The 21,418-nt window shown below is 33.3% G+C and overlaps 1 protein-coding gene across 5 annotated transcripts in view; it reads right to left on the bottom strand.

Moving 5' to 3' along the window:
• The window catches only part of LOC145284486 (UTP--glucose-1-phosphate uridylyltransferase-like), a 302,604-nt gene that overhangs the window by 19,258 nt on the left and 261,928 nt on the right, over positions 1-21,418 (bottom strand). For all 5 annotated transcript variants that reach the window (XM_080133353.1, XM_080133352.1, XM_080133350.1 and 2 more), the window contains 6 exons: positions 17,652-17,717; positions 15,613-15,746; positions 14,449-14,537; positions 12,157-12,225; positions 9,664-9,695; positions 2,625-2,721 (listed from right to left, as the gene is read on the bottom strand). In XM_080133353.1, coding sequence (XP_079989479.1) covers positions 2,625-2,721; positions 9,664-9,695; positions 12,157-12,225; positions 14,449-14,537; positions 15,613-15,746; positions 17,652-17,717 — 487 coding nt within the window. The remainder of the gene's footprint in view (positions 1-2,624; positions 2,722-9,663; positions 9,696-12,156; positions 12,226-14,448; positions 14,538-15,612; positions 15,747-17,651; positions 17,718-21,418) is intronic.

The raw sequence follows: 21,418 nt of genomic DNA, 5'->3' as shown, positions 1-21,418 counted from the left end.
TAACAAATATTATCAAAGGCAAGATATGTTACTTTATTACCGAAATAGATAATTGTTTTTTTTAATGCAAAATTTTTTTATTCGGCTCAAAAAAACACAGCGTTTACTGTTATATTTGAAAATTACAAATGGCAGTAGACTGTTAACACATTAGGTTTGGGAAAATGAGTTAAAACTAAAAAAAAAAAACTATACAAAATACTGTTAAAAACCACTGAATACATGTCTGCCTATGTCACAGTAACATATATTGAGTTCTGACAGTATTTTGTATAGCGTTTTTAGTTTTAACTCATTTTCCCAAAGTTAATGTGTTCAACAGTCTGCTGCCATTTGTATTTTTCAAATATACAGATAAACACTACATTTTTTCAAACCGATTAAACATTTTACACTAAATAAAAACACTAAAATCTTATCCAGTTAGGTAGAAAAGTAACTTATCTTGCCTTTGATAACATTTGTTATATTTATTTTTCAACAACTTTTTCGTTTTTGTGTTTAGTAATACAAACCCGTTTTATTTACTATAACGTTTAGTCGGCTCGAAGAACAGTGTTTATCAGTGTATTTGAAAAATGCAAACGGTGATGGACACGGTTGATGATGTTAAGTTTGAGAAAATGATTTAAAACTAAATCATACAAAATACTATCAGAAACCCACCGAATATGTCAGCCTATGTCACAATAACATAATCAGGTGACATTGTTTTGTATAGTTTTTATCTGATTTTCCCAAACTTAACGTATTCAGAATCCGCGACCATTCATCTTTTTCAAGTACATAGATAAACACTGCGTTTTTGAGCCGATTAAACATTTTACATTAAATAAAAACACTAAAAAATTATCCAGTTAGATAGAAACGTAATTTACCTTACCTTTGCTTTCATTTATTCGTTTTTGAACAACTTTTTCGAATCTGTGTATAGTAACCCCATCCTCACCCAAATATTAATTAAAAACTCACATTTTTGAATACAATAAAAAAGAAAACTATTTAGCGTTTTAATGGTTTAGCAACTTTCGGCTTAATCCACTGAATGTTGGTCGAGCCCAAGCCATGATTGATGGTAACCCCTGAGGATCCGGATCCAATTCTGCAAGAGTACCATATTTTTTTTTCATTTTCGCCCCCCCGTTTTTTTTTTTTACTTTATGGAGTGGATTGCTGTACTAATATAAGAAACATGAATTTTCTCTTTTTATTAGAATTTTCCATTACACGACATTAAGCCACAGCAACGCGTGGCAGGTTACAGCTAGTTTCTAAAATAAATATGAAAAACATTAATGTCAAATTTGAGCATTAACTAGTGACGTTTACAAACATTTGATTAATCAAAAATTGCATTTTTTGTAAACTTTTTTATAAACCATCCTAAAATTCTTTATGTGTACTTATGCATCTCTTTCCAGCAAAAAAGATAAAAAATTAAATGTCTGCAGCCATTTAATTTTTCCATACAAAGCATTTGGTCCTCTTTAAGTAAAGGCTTATGGAGCCTCAGGGCTCCATGGAGCCCACTTTGGGAAACCCTGGTCTAGTAGTTAATGACACGGACTGACGACCTTGGTTGTTCCAAGTTCGAATCCAGTTCATTCCACAAAAATCGCTTTCAATTAGGATATTAGCAACCTTATCCCTGATGTCTCCCTAGAAAGAAATCTGGCTAGAAAAATATCTGGGAAACCAATGCCAACAAGAAAATTGTCAGATTTATATATGAATCATCGTTGTCGCCCTGTTTTGGTATTTGAGGTGCTGTGAGAGTCTTGGACTACAGGGTGGACAGCACCAGGCAATGCGTTGTGCTTGTTCTTCATCGGGGGTTCAATCCAAGGGGGGGGGGTGATACCAAATATGTTGCAAGCAGTCAAGCCACTTTGTACGCACTCGAGCCAGGTTTCCCTGGGTCTTCCATGCATTCTCATGTGTAGAGTATTCATACTTGTTATTGATTGGATGCAAGAAATGACATACGAAATCACTTGAGACACGATATTAACATGACAAAAACGGATGAATTACTAAAACCTTTAAAATATTTGTAGATTCATTTGAACAGGAGATAATTTAAATTGAACTAAAGGACATACCGACTAAGCTAAATTTAAAAAAAGATGATTGCTCTCCTCTCAATATACAGCGTAATCATGTTTACACAGGTTCTCATTAGATCACTTAAGTTAAGCAACATTGAGTCTAGCTAGTATCATGGGTGACCATTTGGGAAAACCAAGCGTTGTGTGTAGGAGGATGTCAACACCTTGCAAGAACTCAACTGTCATCTGACTGGGATAGACAAGTAACTGGGGACCGCTTGCAGATTTGTTATTTCCATGAAATTTCATCCTTTAGAAGCAGCTGATTTAACCCGCCCAGGGTAAGGATGGCTTCAGTCGGCCAAAACTATTAACAGTGTCTTATTTTTAAATTCAGTGAAAAAAATTCCGAGTTAAAAGATAAACACGCCATTACTCGAATTAATTTCTTTTTTCATTTCCTTAGTCTTATTCAATAAAGATAAAGTAGCAAACTTTTTGAAGCAAAAGTCGGCTGGTAAAGTTTAAAGTTATGTATAATTTTTTGTTTTTAAGTATATCTACAAAAGAACTTACTTTGTTATTCACAATAATTTCCATATGAAGACTGTTTTCTTCCACTACTCTTTTCATGGCTTCCAAATTTACCCACAAGTTGTTCGTATTAAAAATCCTGTTGAAAATAAAGGTTTGCAAATATAAAGTTAAAAATAAAATTCAATTCAAGCATAGCTTTTTTATGTATATAATAATCTGCTTGTTCCTTAGTTCATATATTACGCTTTGAAAAAGGCCAAACAATTTTTGCAGGCCAAACTGCTTAAAAAAAAAAAGAAAAAAAAAAAAAAAAAAGCCAAATGCACAAAAAACTGGCTTTAAAAAAAATGTCAATCTAGCAATCTTAAACATGGAAGTGACCTCCCTTTGATGTAGCCTCGTTTTCTGAGATTATTATAATATATGATCATTGTAATGGTGTGAAAAAACTTTCAATTTTGACGTGCAGCTGTTCTTCACTGAAAGTCAGCAAGACGTTTATGTAAAAAAAAAAAAAAAATTTCAAATAGAGCAAAAAAAAAAAAAAAAAAAAAATTACATGTCTTCAAGAGGTGCTAAGCCGAGATAGTAAATTAAAAATTCTTACAATGTGATTTTATTTGTATTGAACTATTTAGCACAATATTGCATTCTGAGTATTAATACTTATTAATTTACCCCATCTAAGTAAGTTCTATATTTAAAATGTAATGGAGTTTACTTTCATAGAAAATATAACTTATTGCATATTATTGATTTTGCTGTCAAAAAAAATTTGCGCTATCCAGAAAAATAGCTTTATCAAAACAAGTTTGCTGATTAAATACATTTATTCTGTGGAATTCTCACAAGTCCTGCTAGTTTAATAATATGACGAGGTATTGTGTGTTCGGACGAATGTTATCACCTTCCACACCTATTTGAAAGAGTGAGATCATCCGATTACCAAAGATGGATTTCAAAAAGTAACCTAAAATGATTAATGTCGGTTCTTGCATAGTAGAATTTTACTTATTTCAAAATTAAATCGAATGAACCCTCATAAATAGAATGTTGTCATCCCCTTCCAAAGATGTCCCTTGAATTCTGTTTTCAATAATCTAATTTTTACAACTTTAAATTACTATCTTAAGATAAGTTACAAGGCCGAAGCGTTACAAGACAAATTCAGATTCCCCCATCCCCCAAAAGTTTTTAACAAATATTCAAACGAAAATTAAAAAATGCATATTCATGCTCGAAATCAATAGTTATATTGCTTTTTTTTTTCTTTCACCGTTAAAGAATTTACCATAAAAAAATAAAGAAATCCAGATACCAAAACTGGAAAACAGCAGCTCGGTAAAGATAAAAAAAAAAAAAAAAAAAAAACAAAAACAAAAACAATTTCAAGTGAACAAAACTTCAAAAGTGCCGTCACTCTTCATTCCAACAAACTTGTCAATTTCAACCAAGTGTTTGATAACAAGAGAGAAATAAAAAAGGGGGAGGGGTGGAAGTAAAAGAAAAAATTCAGTCAGTATTAATTCCATTTTCATACAGCAGATATATCTTTGAAGTATCTTGGAATAAAAACACCTGTTCCAATATTATGATCCTCTTCTAAGACAGTTATTAAATAAAATTTTACAAACAAAAATCAAAGCTCAACCATCCATTAAAGAAGTGGAAAATTTACATCCAGTTTGAATATTTGTTTAAGGCCACTTTAAACCTAGATACATCGTAACGACCTTCCATGGCATTTGTTCCACAGAACCGAAACATTGGCTCAATAGAAGGAAGGCAGCATTGTTTGCCAAAGTAACAAATTCGCTGAAAAACTCCCCGAAAGCTAGAATTACATTTTCACTGAATGATATTGTATGCTAGAATCAAGTTTCTCACATCCATTATTCAAATAATAGATCAAATCTTTGGAGTCGTTCTTTGTAAGTAAACAAGTCCTGTCACCATCCTGGTTGCCAAGCTTTTCACACTATATCTGTATCTTTTTGTAGATCAGAGTGTTACGTGGACGACATACTCAAGAATGTGCCGTACTAGAACTATTCTAATCCATTAATACGAAGGACGTTCCAAAAGTAGTGCCTCCTACTTTTTTTTTTTTATTCTGCCCAGATAGATCAGACGGGATTGTAAACTGCATTGTTTTGACCGAACTTATGCATTCATAATCTGAAAATTTCATCTCTTTTGCAGATATTGACAGTGAGACTAAGAAAGCAACCCCTGTAATGGACATGCGTCAGAGATGTGTCACTGAATTCCTCCATGAAAGAAAATAAATTGACCTGGTCAATATCCACTGGTGCCTGTTGAACGTTTAAAGCCGATGTCATCACAGGAGATGGGTTTATCAATTTCAGAGATTTGAGTGACAGTTCGCTCTGGACTTATGTTCGAGGGATCACTCATTGCTGGTAAAGTTGCAGTGAGAATGGCGGTGATTATGTAGAAAATAAATTCTAAAGCACAAAAGATTACTCGCTTTAAATGGTAGCAATCCTGTATTTAACGTCTTAATTTAAAAAAAAAAAAAAAAAAAAAAAAAGGCTTTACTTTCATAAGAACCCGTGTATGTGTGTATATACATATTTTTTTGGCAGCAAGTCGTTATCAAGGCACGTTTGATTAAATATGACAAAGTTTTCTTTATTTTTCTGATGATTCCCCCCCTCCCTCGATCTGGCGAGGATTTTTTTTCGTTTCAGTTGGTAAGTCGTGTATCAGGTAGCCGAGTGTTTTTTTTTTTTGTCAGCCATTTTCCTCAAGCGTTTCGATCCTCGATTGCCATCAAGAGCAGTTTTGTTGCTGTTAAAGAGGCTTTTTCTGTTATATATATATATATATATATTACACACACACAAGGATCATAGATATGCACATCTGTAAAGTTGAGTTTTGTCTGTTGCATTAAAAAAAAAAAAAAAATTACAAATTAACCTTCATGAAGTTGCTCACATATCCATGACTGAGTATATTAAGTTCGTTTTAATTTTTATATAGAAAAAGTAAGCTTTTAATATCAATGTCAGAGCGAGAAAAAAAACTTTCCACTTTCTAGGTATATAGATAAGTTAGACTTCGGCCTTTGTTTACCAACAGTTATTTATTCAAGTTTGAAATGTTGCGGCTATCTAGACATCAATCATAAACAATGGCTGTCTGTCTTTCCAAACAGACATCTCATAAAAATAAACCTTTGATAAATTTATCCACTTGAAACATTAAAAGAATCGTCGCTATTATTTCATCCTCTAGATTCCACAATTTGGAGGAGTTTCATAATTTACATCTGGAATTTATTTAGTTCTCTTCCACTGCAAGAATTTAAACACCAGAGCCGGAAAGTGGGATTGAGAAGTCAGCTCCGTGGAGAAAAGGCACTGACCTGCAAAAAGTGCCTGGGCAACCCCATCAGTATCCCCCGGCGAGAGCTCCTCAGGTGATAATAAACCAACTCCGTCTCAAAGAGAAAAGGCAGAGCCTGAGAGGGTGGACCTAGAACTGCATAGAACTAAACTCCCTCTGCAAAACCGATAGAGACCAGGTCATTATAGGAATGGTCTAATCTCTAGATTTTTTGGCAGGTGGGGAGGGACAGGATAAAAATTCTTGGAATTATCGCAGGAATTTGGTTTGATTGTTTCTATTTTACAGCTTATCGATCCTTTTGGGTGATCGAATGGCGAATCCGGTAATTTAGGAAATTTTTTTTTATCCTTCAAGTTCTTTATATCTTCAAATGCTTTAGTGTTTAGTCGTTTTGTTTTTACAGCGTATCAACCCTTTTCACATTCAATAATTGACAGTTTTTCTGCCTCAAGTTCTTTAGATTTTTGAAACTATATGGAGTTTGGTTTGATGTTCCATTTTCCTGCTTTCCAACTGACTACAATATGGTCATCTTTAAGTTCAATCTGAACAAGTTCTTGAGCCATCCCCTTAAGTAATCCAATTTACCAAATTTCCATTACCAATGATTACTGCAATATTTTCCCCATTGACTACTGTACACACATTAACCCTTATCTGGGCCTTGATAAGCGGTGACTTATAGGAAAAAATGGCAAGGGGAATAACTGCAACTAAGAAATTAAATTGGCTTCAAAGAAATGAGAACAGTTTAAGTGTAAAAGTTTTATAAAGTCAGATACTATTGCAGTCATACAAAGAACTGAAATATCTAAATAAAACATGTGTAAATATTTAACCGATAAACTCTTAAACTGAAATTAACAGGAAATAGTAATAGTACACCAAGGATGGTTTATAACGAGTAAAATCTTTGGATGAATAAATAACGCGTACAGATATGTCAGCAAGTTGAAATGCAAAATGTTCATTTAACTGACCGACATTTCTATTTCTGCGCATGTACAAATTCAATTAATTTCTTCAATCTCAAAACAAACAAAAACTAATTCCAAACAAAAAAATGCATGAAAAATTACTTCATTACAGCTTATAATTTTTTTTATACAATCAGAGTAGAATAGTGGTTGTGAACCAACATGACAAAAACAGTTAATATATTACAGAAAGCAAATACTAAACTAATATTTAGAAAGCTTAAAGTGAACCCAAATTAACATTATCTACAGTCCAGACAACGACAAATACAGATTGTTTTAAAGTTTCAGAAATATTTTTTTACAAATTCTTTTAAGCTATTAATGACGTGAACATTGAAAAGTTTAAGCACAAAGATTTGAAATAATACTCAGATTAAAACAAATATCTACTTATCTAAGCTGAATCTAATTCTATCCTTAAGTTTTGAAAGCCATGTGTTAAATTCGATATGGCAACACAAGAATCCCAAGTACATGAAGTTAAAGTGGGTCACCTCTGAAAGGGTGGAAAATTGACCGAAATTTAATAAGCGAGATTTTTTTGTAGGTTTTGATAGGAGTAAAAAAAAAAAAACAAACTAGGGATTATTTTTGTAATCTATACAAATAAAACAATAGATATGTGTGTGCGTGTCCGTGTTTTAATATTTAAATGATAAATTCTTTACTATTTCTGATTAGTGTTATGTGATAAATAGTTTATTATACACCAAAGATGGTTTATAATGAGTAAAATATTTACTTGGGTGGATGAACAATGCATCTAGAAATATGTCAGCAAGATGAAATGCAAACTATCCCTTTCAACTTGCCACCATATTTCTATTATAGAATAAAGTGGCTTAATTTTAAGTCTTATCTATCTCATGATAGCTCAAATGGTAAGGAATGCAGCTGGAGCGCCAAATGTTTTGGTTTAGATACCCGCCTGCCTCTTTCAACTGAGGCGATGGAGTTTCATGAGATTGGTATCGTTTTGAAGCTCGACCCTTCGGACGACAAATATCGAAAAATTTGCCAAAAACATTTCCTTTGCCCTCAACTGGGCAGTTTTTTTACAATGAGAGGGTAGATTTTTTTGGAGCCATTTTTGCAAGTCATTGTATCAGTTGAATTGACTTTGCCTACTTTTAACTTCCGGTCGCGTCATTGAGTAGCAGTAAGATGTCAGATTTTCTTTCACTTTTCCGCTGTTGCGTCATGTTTCAAAACCTGCCTGCCACCCTTTTGCTCAACACACCATATAATATTCAATAGGGAATTAGTTTTGTAATAAATATGAAATTTGCATGAATTTAAATATTCAAGCGTATGTTACAATCCCCACCCCTAGTTTTTAACATTTTGTTTTAAGAAAATGTATCCACCGATTACATGTTGCTTAAAGATTTAAAGTGATTGTCAAATTTCCAAATTTCTGAACTAGGTATTTGGTTGGGACAACTAGTCTAGGAGAAGGAAATCAACAAAAAATTCATTGCTATTGCCAGAACTACTTGTCTCACAAAAAGCCCCAAAAGTAAATAAAATGATATTCAGATAATTAGGCGTCATCATTGACAGGGAGGCAATACACGAAAAAGCTGTCAAGAGGAAAGCGCCAAAACTGCATATTCTCTCCTGACAACCCAACATTATCTGGGGAACAAAATACCACATAGGGAACATATAAAAAAATATAAAATATATAAAAAAATATAAAATATATAAAAAAATATAAAATATATATAAAAATATAAAATATATATAAAAATATAAAATATATATAAAAATATTATATATAAAAATATAAAATATATATAAAAATATAAAATATATATAAATATGATTGCAACGTCTTGTCAGACGAGTGCCACTTCCTCAGACACTTAAAGTCCACAAGCCCAAATATGACTTCCATCGCCACAGGACCATTTTAATAGATGCCTGAGTGAGTATCTATACACAGATGTTACAGAGTCTTAGCTTTGTATGACAGCTAAGTCTCTCTCTCGGTTAAAAAAAGTTTAGATCCAGCAATAAGCAAGAGCAAGATAGCCAGCAGCAAGTTAAAATGCAGACCAGCTTAATGCAGGTACTGGTCTCCCACTTTTTTTTTTTTTTTTAAATCAGAGATTTGCTTCTCCTAGAAAGGTTGCCTTCACCACAGCTTACACGAGCCCTCTCCACTCCATTATATATATATATATATATATAGACACAAGTCTACGAGTGAATAAACTAAGGAAAAACTCTGAAACAGCCCGTTTTCTATAATAACCAACATTAACTGGAAGCTGAAATGGATTACTTCACGAGTGAAAACGGCTGAAAAACAGGATTATATACAAGCTTACCAGGTAAGCTGTTTCTTTCAAAACAATATTTTCTGTTGTCCGCTTGCTTCATAGCGAGTTTCTGCTACTGTTCTGGTATTCTGTCATTGCCCCCAGGTACTGTGACAAAACTTCCCTTACGTGTGGAGTTTTCATGATCAAACTTTCAAAATAACTTTCCTTCTGTGGAATATGTGACCACAAAACTACTTCCCTAAAATCTAGTGTCATCAAATCCAATGTCTGCAAACATTTTGACAAATTTAATTTCTTTCAAGTTTTTCAATCAGCATTAACATTCAACCAACAATCTCTGTAGCACATTAATTTTTATTCTTGATTGGCTTTTGGCCTTGATAAATCGCAATTCATTAATAAAAATGAATAAATTTTTATTAAACTCACTTAAATTTACTGACACTCTTGAATTCATCCACCTGAAAGACAAAGAACAAGGATTAAATACGAATCATTTACAATTAAGCGTTTTGTTTCAGCATTAAATACTCAATATATTGGCATAAAACGATAATCTCTATATAAAAGACACGGTGTGCATAAGTGCTAGAGAGTTCATTTCCTATGGACTCCGAAACAGCTGCACCGATTTTTTTTTTTTTAATTTCACACAAATGTTCTTCATGTGTCTGGGAGTGTTCTTAGGTTTTGCATCAGAATACCTTGAATAAGTATCGAAAAATCGATAATTGAAAAAATCCGATTAAAAGAAACAGATTTTGACCACAATACAAATTCATTTAAGAAGCTTTATTACTTCACAAGCAGAAGGTCCTGGCATAAAGAAAAAAAAAAAAAAAGACAATAGGCTCTTTAGTAACACAGAGGCGCATTCGAAATGAATGCTTCTGTTTAGAGCACAATTGAACCATGATTTTACTTTTGCATCTGTAATTCAAGAAAGGCTTGGCTTCAGAAGGAGTGCTATGACTTTGTACCCTTTTCTTACTACCCCCCTCCTCCTCCCTCGACCTGAACCAGCTGGACTACTTCGTTTGGTTATACGTTGAGAACATCAACATAACCTTCCACAGCACCAAAGACAGCCTGATCGTCGCCATCTATCAAGTATTTACCAAGCTCCTGTCAGTGTTTGTGGAAAAGGCATGCTCCGGACCCATATCAAAGCGGTGACCGACGCTGAAGGCAGCTATATTGAATAGATATCAGCTCTACTACATCAAGCTACCCGAATTGATTTTTTTTTCAATAAAAGTTTTAAAATAAAGCTGCAGCATTTTCTTCATAGGAACAATTTTATTATTCCACCCTGTATTCTACCAAGTTTTGTCAACACAAAAATTAATAGATCAACGTTGATAACTGGTCACTTCGATATGTATTACTAATAGTTAATTCCTTGGGCCTTAAGAGCATAGAAATATCTACTACAAATATAGTATTTGGTGTTCGAGTTATTTGAGGTTAAGGTTTCCTTAAAAATAAAGTTCATGTTTTATTACATTTATGACAACACCTAAATCATTTAGCATTAAAACGATACCTACTGCTAATAATTGTATATGATCAGTTCAATACAAGTCACTATATTAAATTTTTATGGAAACCGCTCCAGACACGACATGAAACCATTTGATGTAAGGAGCTAAAAATACGACTTTAAGATAAAAATAACCTAGCCAAGGATAAGCGTTAGAAAGATTCCAACTCTGAATACAGCGATCCTTTCCCCTTTGTCAGAAACATCGCCCATAGAATGGGAGGACTAAAGGACAAGAAAAGCGAGGTTTACAAGGTTGCCAAAAGTAAACCAAAGTTCCACTGTTTACTTTCCTCTCTGCTAGGTGTATTTATGTTAATTTGTATATACAGGATTTGCTCCTAAACTAATTAACTAATATTGATTTACAAAGCTGCAAGGAGTCATAAGAAACACCCGTCTAGCAGAAAACCCTATCAATAATTTCCTGCACATCTGTGCCTAAATCTAGATTCCATGAACAAAGCTTCTTAGAACTGCATGCCTATGGAATTGTCTTCAGTTTTCCTGCTTTCCAGCTGACTGCAATATGGTTGTCTTCAAGTCTAATGTAAACAAGTTTTTGATGAGCCGTTCCATATAAGTTTAGATTTACTGAATTCCCATTACTAACGATTACTATATTGCCCAATTTCTACTGTAAACTAACCCTTATTCTCGATAAGTGGGGATGCCTATGTATATAAAAAAGGAAAAAAAAAAAGAAAAAAAAAAGGTTTTCTCCATGCTGGCAACCTGTAATTCCAATCCACAAAGGAATCTGATAGCCATATGATCGTTTGCATACAAGAGCTTCCATGAGACCCACATGGAACTTAATCATGATTCTGGAGGCATTTTTAAGACAAGGAGGCAGAGTCCAGATGTCCATTCCAAACACTTTGATTTAGTGCAAAATTACGAGAATTAGCATACATGCCCTGGACAATATGGACAGCTCACTCTTCCATAGCATGATTTCCACATTGTCGCCCAGAACATTTTCCTAGGCATGCCTTAAGATCAAACCTCAAGGACTGCATGGAGAGTAGACGTGAGACCTTGCTCACTCCTAGAGTGAGACACTGAGCACCTTAAATACTAAAAGTGGATGATGGTTGGTAGGTTGAGATAGGAAATTATGGAAAAAGGAAACTGATGAAACCAGCAGATGTCACAGTTTGAGATTGGTGGGGCTTTTGGATAAGATAGTCTGAGAAAACTCAACGAGGGAAGACTGACTAAAAATGATTTTAGTAAACAATTGAGCAATGCAGTCAATATGTGATTAACTCCCATTCGTTGACTTCTAACCACAAAACAAAATAAATCCTTTTTCTTTCAAGTTAATTGAATAATCGTATAAAGAAAGCATGTCAGATGTGTGTTCTAGTTCTTACCTGTTCCTTTGGCACTTGAGCAATTTCCAGCAATCTTGGTTTTCCTTCATACTCAACAAGAGTACCACCCTGAGCATCAATGAGAAAATTTAATAATCAAGTAAAATACAGTTTCTACCATTTTTTCTGAAACCAAGAAAATACTTTAAAAATTCTTCAAAGATAAAATATCAATAGTAAAAATCATTGTTTTAAAAGTTTGATACAATGCTTAATGCACCAACTAAAGAATTTGAAGTTTTGCAGTAGTTATTTCTTGATTTTGAAAAACAAAATGACGATTACATTACTTAAAAAAAAAAAAAAAAAAAAAAAAAAAAATCTGTCAGGCCAGGATTTTTCGTTTGTTGAATCTATATGAAAAGTAAGTTTTCCCGTTTGCATTAAGATATAATCTATATAAATAAAACAGTAGATGTATGTATGTATGTATGTATGTCGTGTGTAAATGCAACCGATAAACTCTTAAACTACTTGTCATATAAGACTGAAAGTAACAGGAAACAGTAATCAGATACCAAGGGTAATTTATAAATAAGTAAAATCTGGATGGATGAATAACGCACAGAAATGCCGACAAGTTTAAATGCCAAATGTTCATTTCAACTTACCAACAATTTTTATTAGTTTTATGCATGTGCAAATTCAAAAGGTAACTAGAATGGGCTTAATTTTATCTGTCAGATTAGCTCAAACGGTAAAGAACATGGCTAGAGCGCTAAATGTTTTGGTTTCGATGCTAGCTGATGGCACCCAAGTTTTTTTGTTGTTTTTTTTTTTACTTTTCACATTATTACTATTAGGTACAATACAATAATCAATAGAGAGTTAGCTCAAATACGAAATCTGCATGAATTAAAATATATAAGTGCTTTACGATGTGGGGCGCCCTTCGCTAGTATTAGTATAAATGTTTTGTTTTTATAAATAACTAGAAGATGTACCCGTTATTAAATAATGTTTAAAAAAAAAAAAAAAAAAAAAAGCACTCGAGCAGAGATCTAAACTAAAACCTAAGGACAGGGAGTTAGTACTATAGCCATCAACCCAACGAAATCTGGAGACCGTGACAGACATACATACGTTAAAAAAGTACTACGATATGGATCATAAATTTATATTTAAAAACAAAACGACTTTTCTTGCCTAAACAGATTTTCTTCCATGGCCACGATCTTTATAGATTATTCCACTACTCCTAACCCCCCCCTCTCAAAAGGGAGAAGGTGATCCCTAGGAAGCTGGGATCAACATAACAGCTACATTAATCTTGTGTTTTTCAGCCTTCTTCAAATGTATTGCTCGTTTACAATGTCCTTGCTGTTTTAAAATAGGATTTTCTTGGTCTGAAATGCTACCATAAATTACTCTTTATTAAACGACTAAAAATTGGTACCATCCTGTTTTTGTCTAGTCCAGAGGGTCCAGTACAGTCAAGAAAAAATAAAATGAATTGACCCCATTTTCTCTCTATACGTTTGCGATATTACCACCTATGCTAATGAGATGCTTCCGGTTTGAAATAAAAAGCCCGATTTTTTAGAGATTGGATCAATTTTGAATTTGAACATTGAAGTTAGCAAGTTTTGTCTGCAGTGTGTCGTATTTTGGAGTGAAGTTTTTTTACTTGAGAACATCGAGTGTTGGAGTGGGAGAGTTTCGACGGCAGAGCGTAGAGTTTTTGGCAGCAGTGTCAAACTTCGAGTAGTAAATTTTGACTCCAGTGTGTTGAATTTAACTTCGGAAATTGTTACTTGGAAGTGTAGAACAGTTAACACTTGTTTTAATCAGGTGACTAAATGTTTACTACGCGACAACTATCATTTAAAATACAGTAAAAACATTCATTGTGGAACAAAGACTACATCCAAAGAAGGCCGGAGATCACATCGGCTAAGAATGTAGCACAAACACCGTAAACGATAATCTGCAGAAATAATATTTAGAACTTGAACCATAATAAAAGAACAAGTGGGCAGAATACAGGTCTAATTAATGCCACCGCTGATATAAAAAATTTCCTGTTGCAGTGGCTGTCGACATGAACACGATAACGTGTACATGCCCTGAACAGTTCACTTTCCCTACCAAGGCTTATTGCTGACCAGACCACTTTCCTACGTACGCGGTTAAATGTCAAATTTAATTTTATTTTTAACTATTTTATTTGAATCAAGATAATTTTTCCTTTCGTTTATAAAGCTTGTCCGACATTTTCATTTCTAGCAAAATGCAACAATTTAAGTGTTATATAGAAAATTGAAGCAAAACAATTTAAAGAATAAAACGAACCTTGATATCTCCTCGGGTTTTGTCAGTAACTTCCATCACAAACTCAGGAACTGGGCCATTTGATGGATTTAAGAGAAAATTCAATATGTCTGCACAATTGTTAAGGTGAACATAACTCTTGCTATACGTTGATTTCTTAAATTATTCAACAGAAATTGCTAATAATCATTAGTTTCTTTAAAAATAATTCGGTTCTTGTCCAGAATTCTAACTATAAAAAAATCCGATATACGTACCCATGAAACAAAAAATACGCCAAAACTCAAATTGATCAAGTAGTTTTTATTTTTTTTTTAAAGAAAATTTTTTTACATTTTAAAAATATCGCAATAAAGGGTTGGTTGTTTTTGTTTTACAGCATATCAACCCATTTCGGGTTATTTAATGCCGAATCCAAAGATTTAAGAATTTTTAATATAATATATTTGTTTTCAAGTCGGTTTCTATTTAACACATAGTTGAGACCCTAACAGGTACTACCACTCCGGGCCAGAGTGGACCTGGGAGCAATGGCAATTAAAGGGTGGCTCCACACTCCCCAAAGCCCGGGGCCTCACCATTGGATATAGTTTACACAAAGGGAGATAAATCTAATATTTGAATTATGCTGTAATGTCTTAATCACTTAAAAAAAAAAAAAAAAAAAAAAAAAAAGTGATTTTCTTTATAAAAAAAAACTACTTCATCATGATAATTAGCATAAGAAAAGCAAACGTTTTAATTGAATTTTTAGTTAAAGAAAAGCTTTCTTATTTTCATGTCAAGAGACCCTTTTTAATTTTGTACTTTCACTTAAAAATTTAAAAAATACCGTTAAAATTCAATTGTTTTCTTCCTACAAATACTTTTCTTCAATAACAATTTAGAAAACTAAAAAATTATTTCACGAGTTTTACATGCAGAAATAGAAAACACCACCACTTAACGTTCAAATATCTTTTAAGAAATAAGTGAAAAACCAGAAGTCTACCACATTTGGAGATTCAGATCGTTTTTTGTCATGGCTATTCGTTTGAGTTTACAAACAATAGTCGACATTAACAACTATAGTCCATTTTTTGTCTGAAAATTAAAGACAAGACCTCAGTTATTGTTCTTAACCATAGATAAGAGAAAATTTATTTTCAAGACAATTTTTTTTTTTAAATCGCTTCAAAAGGATACGCAGATCGACGGTTGCACCCAAATTGTCAATATTAGAGATGAATACATATTTTTTGCCATCATTAAGGAACTGCTGTAAAAGCCCGGAATTATAAAAGCTTTCATATATATCACCATGACCAGGAGGATACCAACTGCAAAGAAAGAAAAAAGAATTCATATTAGCAATAACGTAACAACGTGCATGCTAATGCATGCGAAATGACGTCACTGGCAGTGAAAAATACTTTAAATAGATCACGTTAAAGATAGGAATTACGTTCGCGATCACGTTAGAGACGAGAATTACGTTAGAGATTACGCTAGGGGCATAGATAACGTTAGAAACACGAATAACGCGCTTAAGACGATCACACGAGGGACGTCACAAAAGTAATGAGAATGAGGAAATATTGTACAAAAAAAAAAGCAAAAAAAAAGCAGCGAGTTGAATTTTTTATATTGACTACTTTGTGACTGGGGCTGCAACATACTGGTTCAGATAACGTTACAATAATATACGTTTCAAAAACCAAATCAACCACACTTTAAAAAAATTGTTTTTAATAATCAAATCTTCAATGCTCAAATTTCCTCATCAGTCACTATGTGGGGTATTAAAAAAAAAAAAAAGCATAATCACTTGTGTTAATATTTATCACTCCGGCCACACTTCTATAAAGTATCACATGAAAGATAAACATGTTTTGTGGATATTTTTACCATTTATATACAAAAAAAGGCACGACAAATGACTCCAGCTGATTTTCTAATCGTGATATTTAAGTACTTCTTTCAAACAACCTAGGATTCTTGTCAAGAATAAGCAGCCGATCATTATTTAGAATGATTGGCATGCTGTTCATTTAAAGTCAGCTAACATTTTCATAATTTTCTGCTTAGCGCTACCGGAAGCGGTGACAAGGCAAATCAGTTCTTTCGCTTTTATGTATTGGATAGGTGTTTTGTGATTGTTTCAGTAATTTTATACTTTCATAAACATATATAAATTCAAATAAACATTTAAAATTTAATTTTTATAATTTCATAAACATTTCTTATAAAATTTAAGATAAATAACTTAATTATTAAGAGTGCAAAATCAAGACTTATTTTTATGTATATAATTTTTTACAAAATTTTATTGTATACTTTTCAATCTATTTCAATAAATGGCTTCAGAAGAATAATAAAAGTGAAAAACTGATTTGCCTTGTCATCGCTTCCGATAGCGCGTTACAGAAAATTAGGAAGTACGTTAACCGTTTATTATTATGCTTTAAAAAGCTATGTAAACAAAAATAAACATTTTTTTTCTAAACTGATGGGTCGAGATTTGGAAGAATGAAATTTGATATTTACTTTTCATCATTTTCTTGGTATATATAATTACAATTAAATTTACCAAAATGATCCAAGATGGTAAAAACTAAAGTATATTATAAATATTAAAGAATTAATATTTATAAAGTAATCTCAACCAGATGTAAAAGCTCAATAAAACCAAATAGGAGATTCTTCACCATGTTCCCTCTGCTTCACTTTTTGTTATCAAGTAAGATCTTTGACTTACTTGCAGTTTCAAATACTTTTGTATGCAAAATCCGATCCCGCATTTTGCTAATTCCTACCTTCTGATGAGAAGGAAAGTATTTCTTCGAAACTCCGCAGATTAAGGACTATCCACTTATTAACTGGATCCTTTTCAGGTTAAATTTTTTAAACTCTTTTTCAATGTGTTTTTCTATTAACTATTTGCTCATATATAACATATTTATTTTAAAACATGGGAACATTTTATACTAAGAGTCGTATTAAAGAAATATTTCCTTTAAGTTTGCAAAAAATAAAGACATTTGTTGCCATGCCTTAATTTGTCAAAGGCTTTTTTTGGGGGGTGGGGGTGGAGGGCTTTCGTTCAGTTTTATAAAAAGTGTAGTCAAAGCGGCAGAAGAACAGATCTTTGAGGAAAAGAAAACTTTCAGAAGTAATTCCAGTTTATTTTTAAATAAATTAATGGAAATATTCAAAGTTTAAATTAAAAAGAAAAAAAGTTAAACCTGTTAGAATTATCCGAATCACTTTTGGGTAATGGAAGTAAAGACTCTCGCAAAATTCGTGGAAACCTAGAATAGAATACAAAAAGTAAAGATTTTAAAAACATGACAAATTAAAATACAAATGGACTTAAAATAATGTTATATATTAGTGTTGGGACGTTTAATCTAGATAGAGGATCGTAAAAGCTGGAACGTTTTAGGGCATTAGAATTGGAAAAATTTGTGCCTATTTTCCGATTGTAAAAAGTATTCTTTTAATTGTTTTGTTTATGTCTAAAACAAAATTTTTCAATTGCTGATACTAATGATAAAATAATACTTATTGATTTTTTAACTACCAATAAAATTAATACCTATAGATCTTACGTCCCCCACAACTGTATTTTTACTTTTTTGATATGCCCATGTAACAGTCACGATTACAGACAACCACAACAGCAGTAGCAACGACACCTAGCAGTTCACAATTTTGAATCTGCCTTTGATTTATAAGCTCAGTGCTGATTGGTGCAGGCATTCAACTTTTCTGGCTTGACCAATCACAAGCCATCTCAGGTGAGCTGAGCATATGACAGTTGATAAGGTTACAAAATTGATGCCTTCGTTCAGTCTCGAAAGACTGAGGATCCCCACTGTAGGGGCAGTTGCACATGTAATTGTGAGGCAAGGGTTGTGCAATCTTTAATACCTCTGAATCGGCACTGTTAGTCCAGTGGCAAGGAGAAGTCCAGGATGACTGGAAACAATGCCAAGATAAGCAGAAAGCACATACAGCACCTGGAAGTCCCAAATGGGAACTCATTTAGTACTGCTCAACTTTAGTAATCCAATGAGAGCCGTGCGTTAACATGATTATGCCGTACAAAAAAGTTGACAGCTATTTGTTTTGCTTGTTCAGAAAATGGTATCGTAACGACAACTACACATGACTGACCAATATCAAAACTTCTCTTGGTACACAATAGAACCTACTCAGGCCCTTGGCCCAACTTTGACAAAGAGATATATAATCCATCATGGCTAACGCTAGACTTTGTACAGTACACCTACATGAATTCTCTCCAAAAACAGGATTTCCTAAGTTTTTTGTCTTTGCCCATACTCATGGTTTTATTTTATTACTAACTTCTTTTCCATTCATTTTTTTTTTAACATACACCTAAATGAAGCTGACCAATAAAGTTATAACTATTAGAGACTGTCATACTATTCTAGGCACATATTACATGTTTTTATAGTAATCTTAAGAATCAAAACAAGTAGTGAAATAGATTTTAAAAGAATCAAAACCAGTAATTTAAAACAATCGAATTTGTTTACGAATCGCAGAAAAAACTGGAATTGTTAACTAATATATCTATAAAAGTGAGTGCGTGTGTGTGTGAGAGGGAGAAGAAAAATTCTCAACCTATATACTCAAATATTTGATCTACAGACTTAAAATTCGGTATAAAGTATTCAGATGTGAAATTTTTTTAATCTATTTTCATCGGGGTGGGGCTGCTAAGGGGTCAAAATGTAAAAATTGGTATGTGGAGGTCATCGGATTTTTATGTTTGTCAACCGTTTCACAAATGCGTGTATTGTTCACATAACAGCTTTGTTAAGAATAAGTAGGCTTAAACTTTAAAGTCTATGTGGTCAAATGGTTATCGTACTTGACTCGCTGGCTTTAGTTTTTGATCTCAGCTACAGAATTTTTTTCTTTTACTTACAATTGAACTGTTTAAGCCTACTTATTAATAATAAAAAAAAAATATATACTCGCATGCACACGCCCGTTTCTGTATGAAACAAGATATACTAATGCTCATTTTACAACAGACAACCTGCCAGTGTGTACAACGCGTATACATACACACATTAGATACAAGTTCATATAACAGTTTCAGGATGCTGACAATATTTGTTTGCAATTTTCCATTGATAATTTTATACAGTTAATTTAAAATATTCTTTATTTACTTTCATTATCAGTCTTTTATACGGTACAATCACGTTGACACCAGTTCTCGCCAGATCACCAAAATTAAGCAATGTTGAACTTGGCCAGTACCAGATGGGTGACCATTTGAAAAGGTGAAGTAAAATACCAGGTTGAGAAACTCGCATGATCTATACTTTAGGGGTAGATGGGAGATATAAGCCATGGTAGGCACCCCATCTAGTGATGGCGTCACGATAAAACATACTCTTAATAGCCCTGGTGAAGCATCAAGTACTCAGCTACCGACAAAATTTGAATTACACTACAAACTTGTGTAGAGAGTTCAATCTCGGCTACGGCCATGCTGGATGGATCAGTCTTTTCATCATGAAAACGGTGACTATATTTCAATTCCCTTTTTATTTGCAAAATTATGGACAATTTTGAACCTCTATATTTTTGGTAGAGAGTTCGCTTTGGAATCTGCAAGGACAAATAAATGTCAGAGTTTCATCCTCAGCAGGAGGATGGCAGAAAACAGAAATTGAAAGATTCAAGATTGGACTGAGACAGAGAAATCTGCTCAATCTGACGTAACCAGAATGTCAAAGTTCATTACTGAAATTAATGTCATGCAGTCTACATTTAGAGGTTGAACTGGCTTCCTTCAAAGGAGGGTTGGTTGGTTGTTTTATGGCATATCAACCCTTTTCGGTTATTTAATGCCGAATCCAGTTATTTTAAAGAAACTTTTTAATAGAACATTTTTTTTTCAAGTCGGTTTCTATTTAACCCATAGTTGGGACCCTAACAGGTGCTACCACTCCGGATCAGAGTGGACCTGGGAGCAATAGCAATTAAAGGGTGACTCCTCACTCCCCAAAGCCTGCAAGCTGGGGCCTCACCATCGGATATAGTTTAAAGTCATATCCAGGACTTTCAAAGGAGGGAGTCTATGGGAATATCAAATTCACAAGAGGTCCCTAGTTGCTTGTATATCCCTAGTAGGGGTTGGTTGGTTGTTTTACGGCATATCAAACCTTTTCAGGTTATTTAGCGCCAAATTCAGTGATTTTGAAGAAAATTTTATAGAATATATATTTTTTTCAAGTTGGTTTCTATTTAACCCATAGTTGGGACCCTAACAGGTACTACCACTCCGGGTCAGAGTTGACCTGGGAGCAATGGCAATTAAAGGGTGGCTCCACACTCCCCAAAGCCTGCAAGCTGGGGCCTCACCATCGGATATAGTTTAAGGTCATATCCAGGACCCCCTAGTAGGGGAGATGACTTTTTTTACAATTCTTGCAGAGAGGTGTCAACGTCCTACATACATCGCCTGGTATTCCCAAAGGGTCATATTTGCTACTTACCAGGCTCATCATTGCTTAATTCTGATCTGAGAACCGGTGGGTCAACATGATTATGCTGCATATTATACATGCAAAAAATGGCTATAGTTTTTTTTTTTTTAGATGAAGTAGCCAAACCTTGGATCAAATGGGTAGTGACAAACATCGCTCACTCATATAGAATTGAGATTTTTATAAAGTTTTATTTTACATGGTGCACCAGAGTATTAAGCAAGGATACAAACTTATAAGTTTACCATTTGTTTGATTTGTAGCATACCAACTCTTCTGGTTATTTAAAACCAAACAGTCATTTTGGAAAAAGTTTTATGCTTTAAGTTATATATTCAAATATTTATTCTTAGTTTTGGTTTTTATTGTTTTATGGCATATCAACCCTTTTTGATTCAATCATTTTTATGAAAAAAAATTCCCGTTTCAAGTTTTTTATATTTTCAAAATACTTATTCTTGGTGGTTAGTTTGAGA

Source organism: Euprymna scolopes, chromosome 9, assembly GCF_053919585.1.
Source record: "Euprymna scolopes isolate OS-2025 chromosome 9, ASM5391958v1, whole genome shotgun sequence".
Lineage (NCBI taxonomy): Eukaryota > Metazoa > Mollusca > Cephalopoda > Sepiida > Sepiolidae > Euprymna > Euprymna scolopes.
This window is presented reverse-complemented; position numbering and strand designations above follow the sequence as displayed.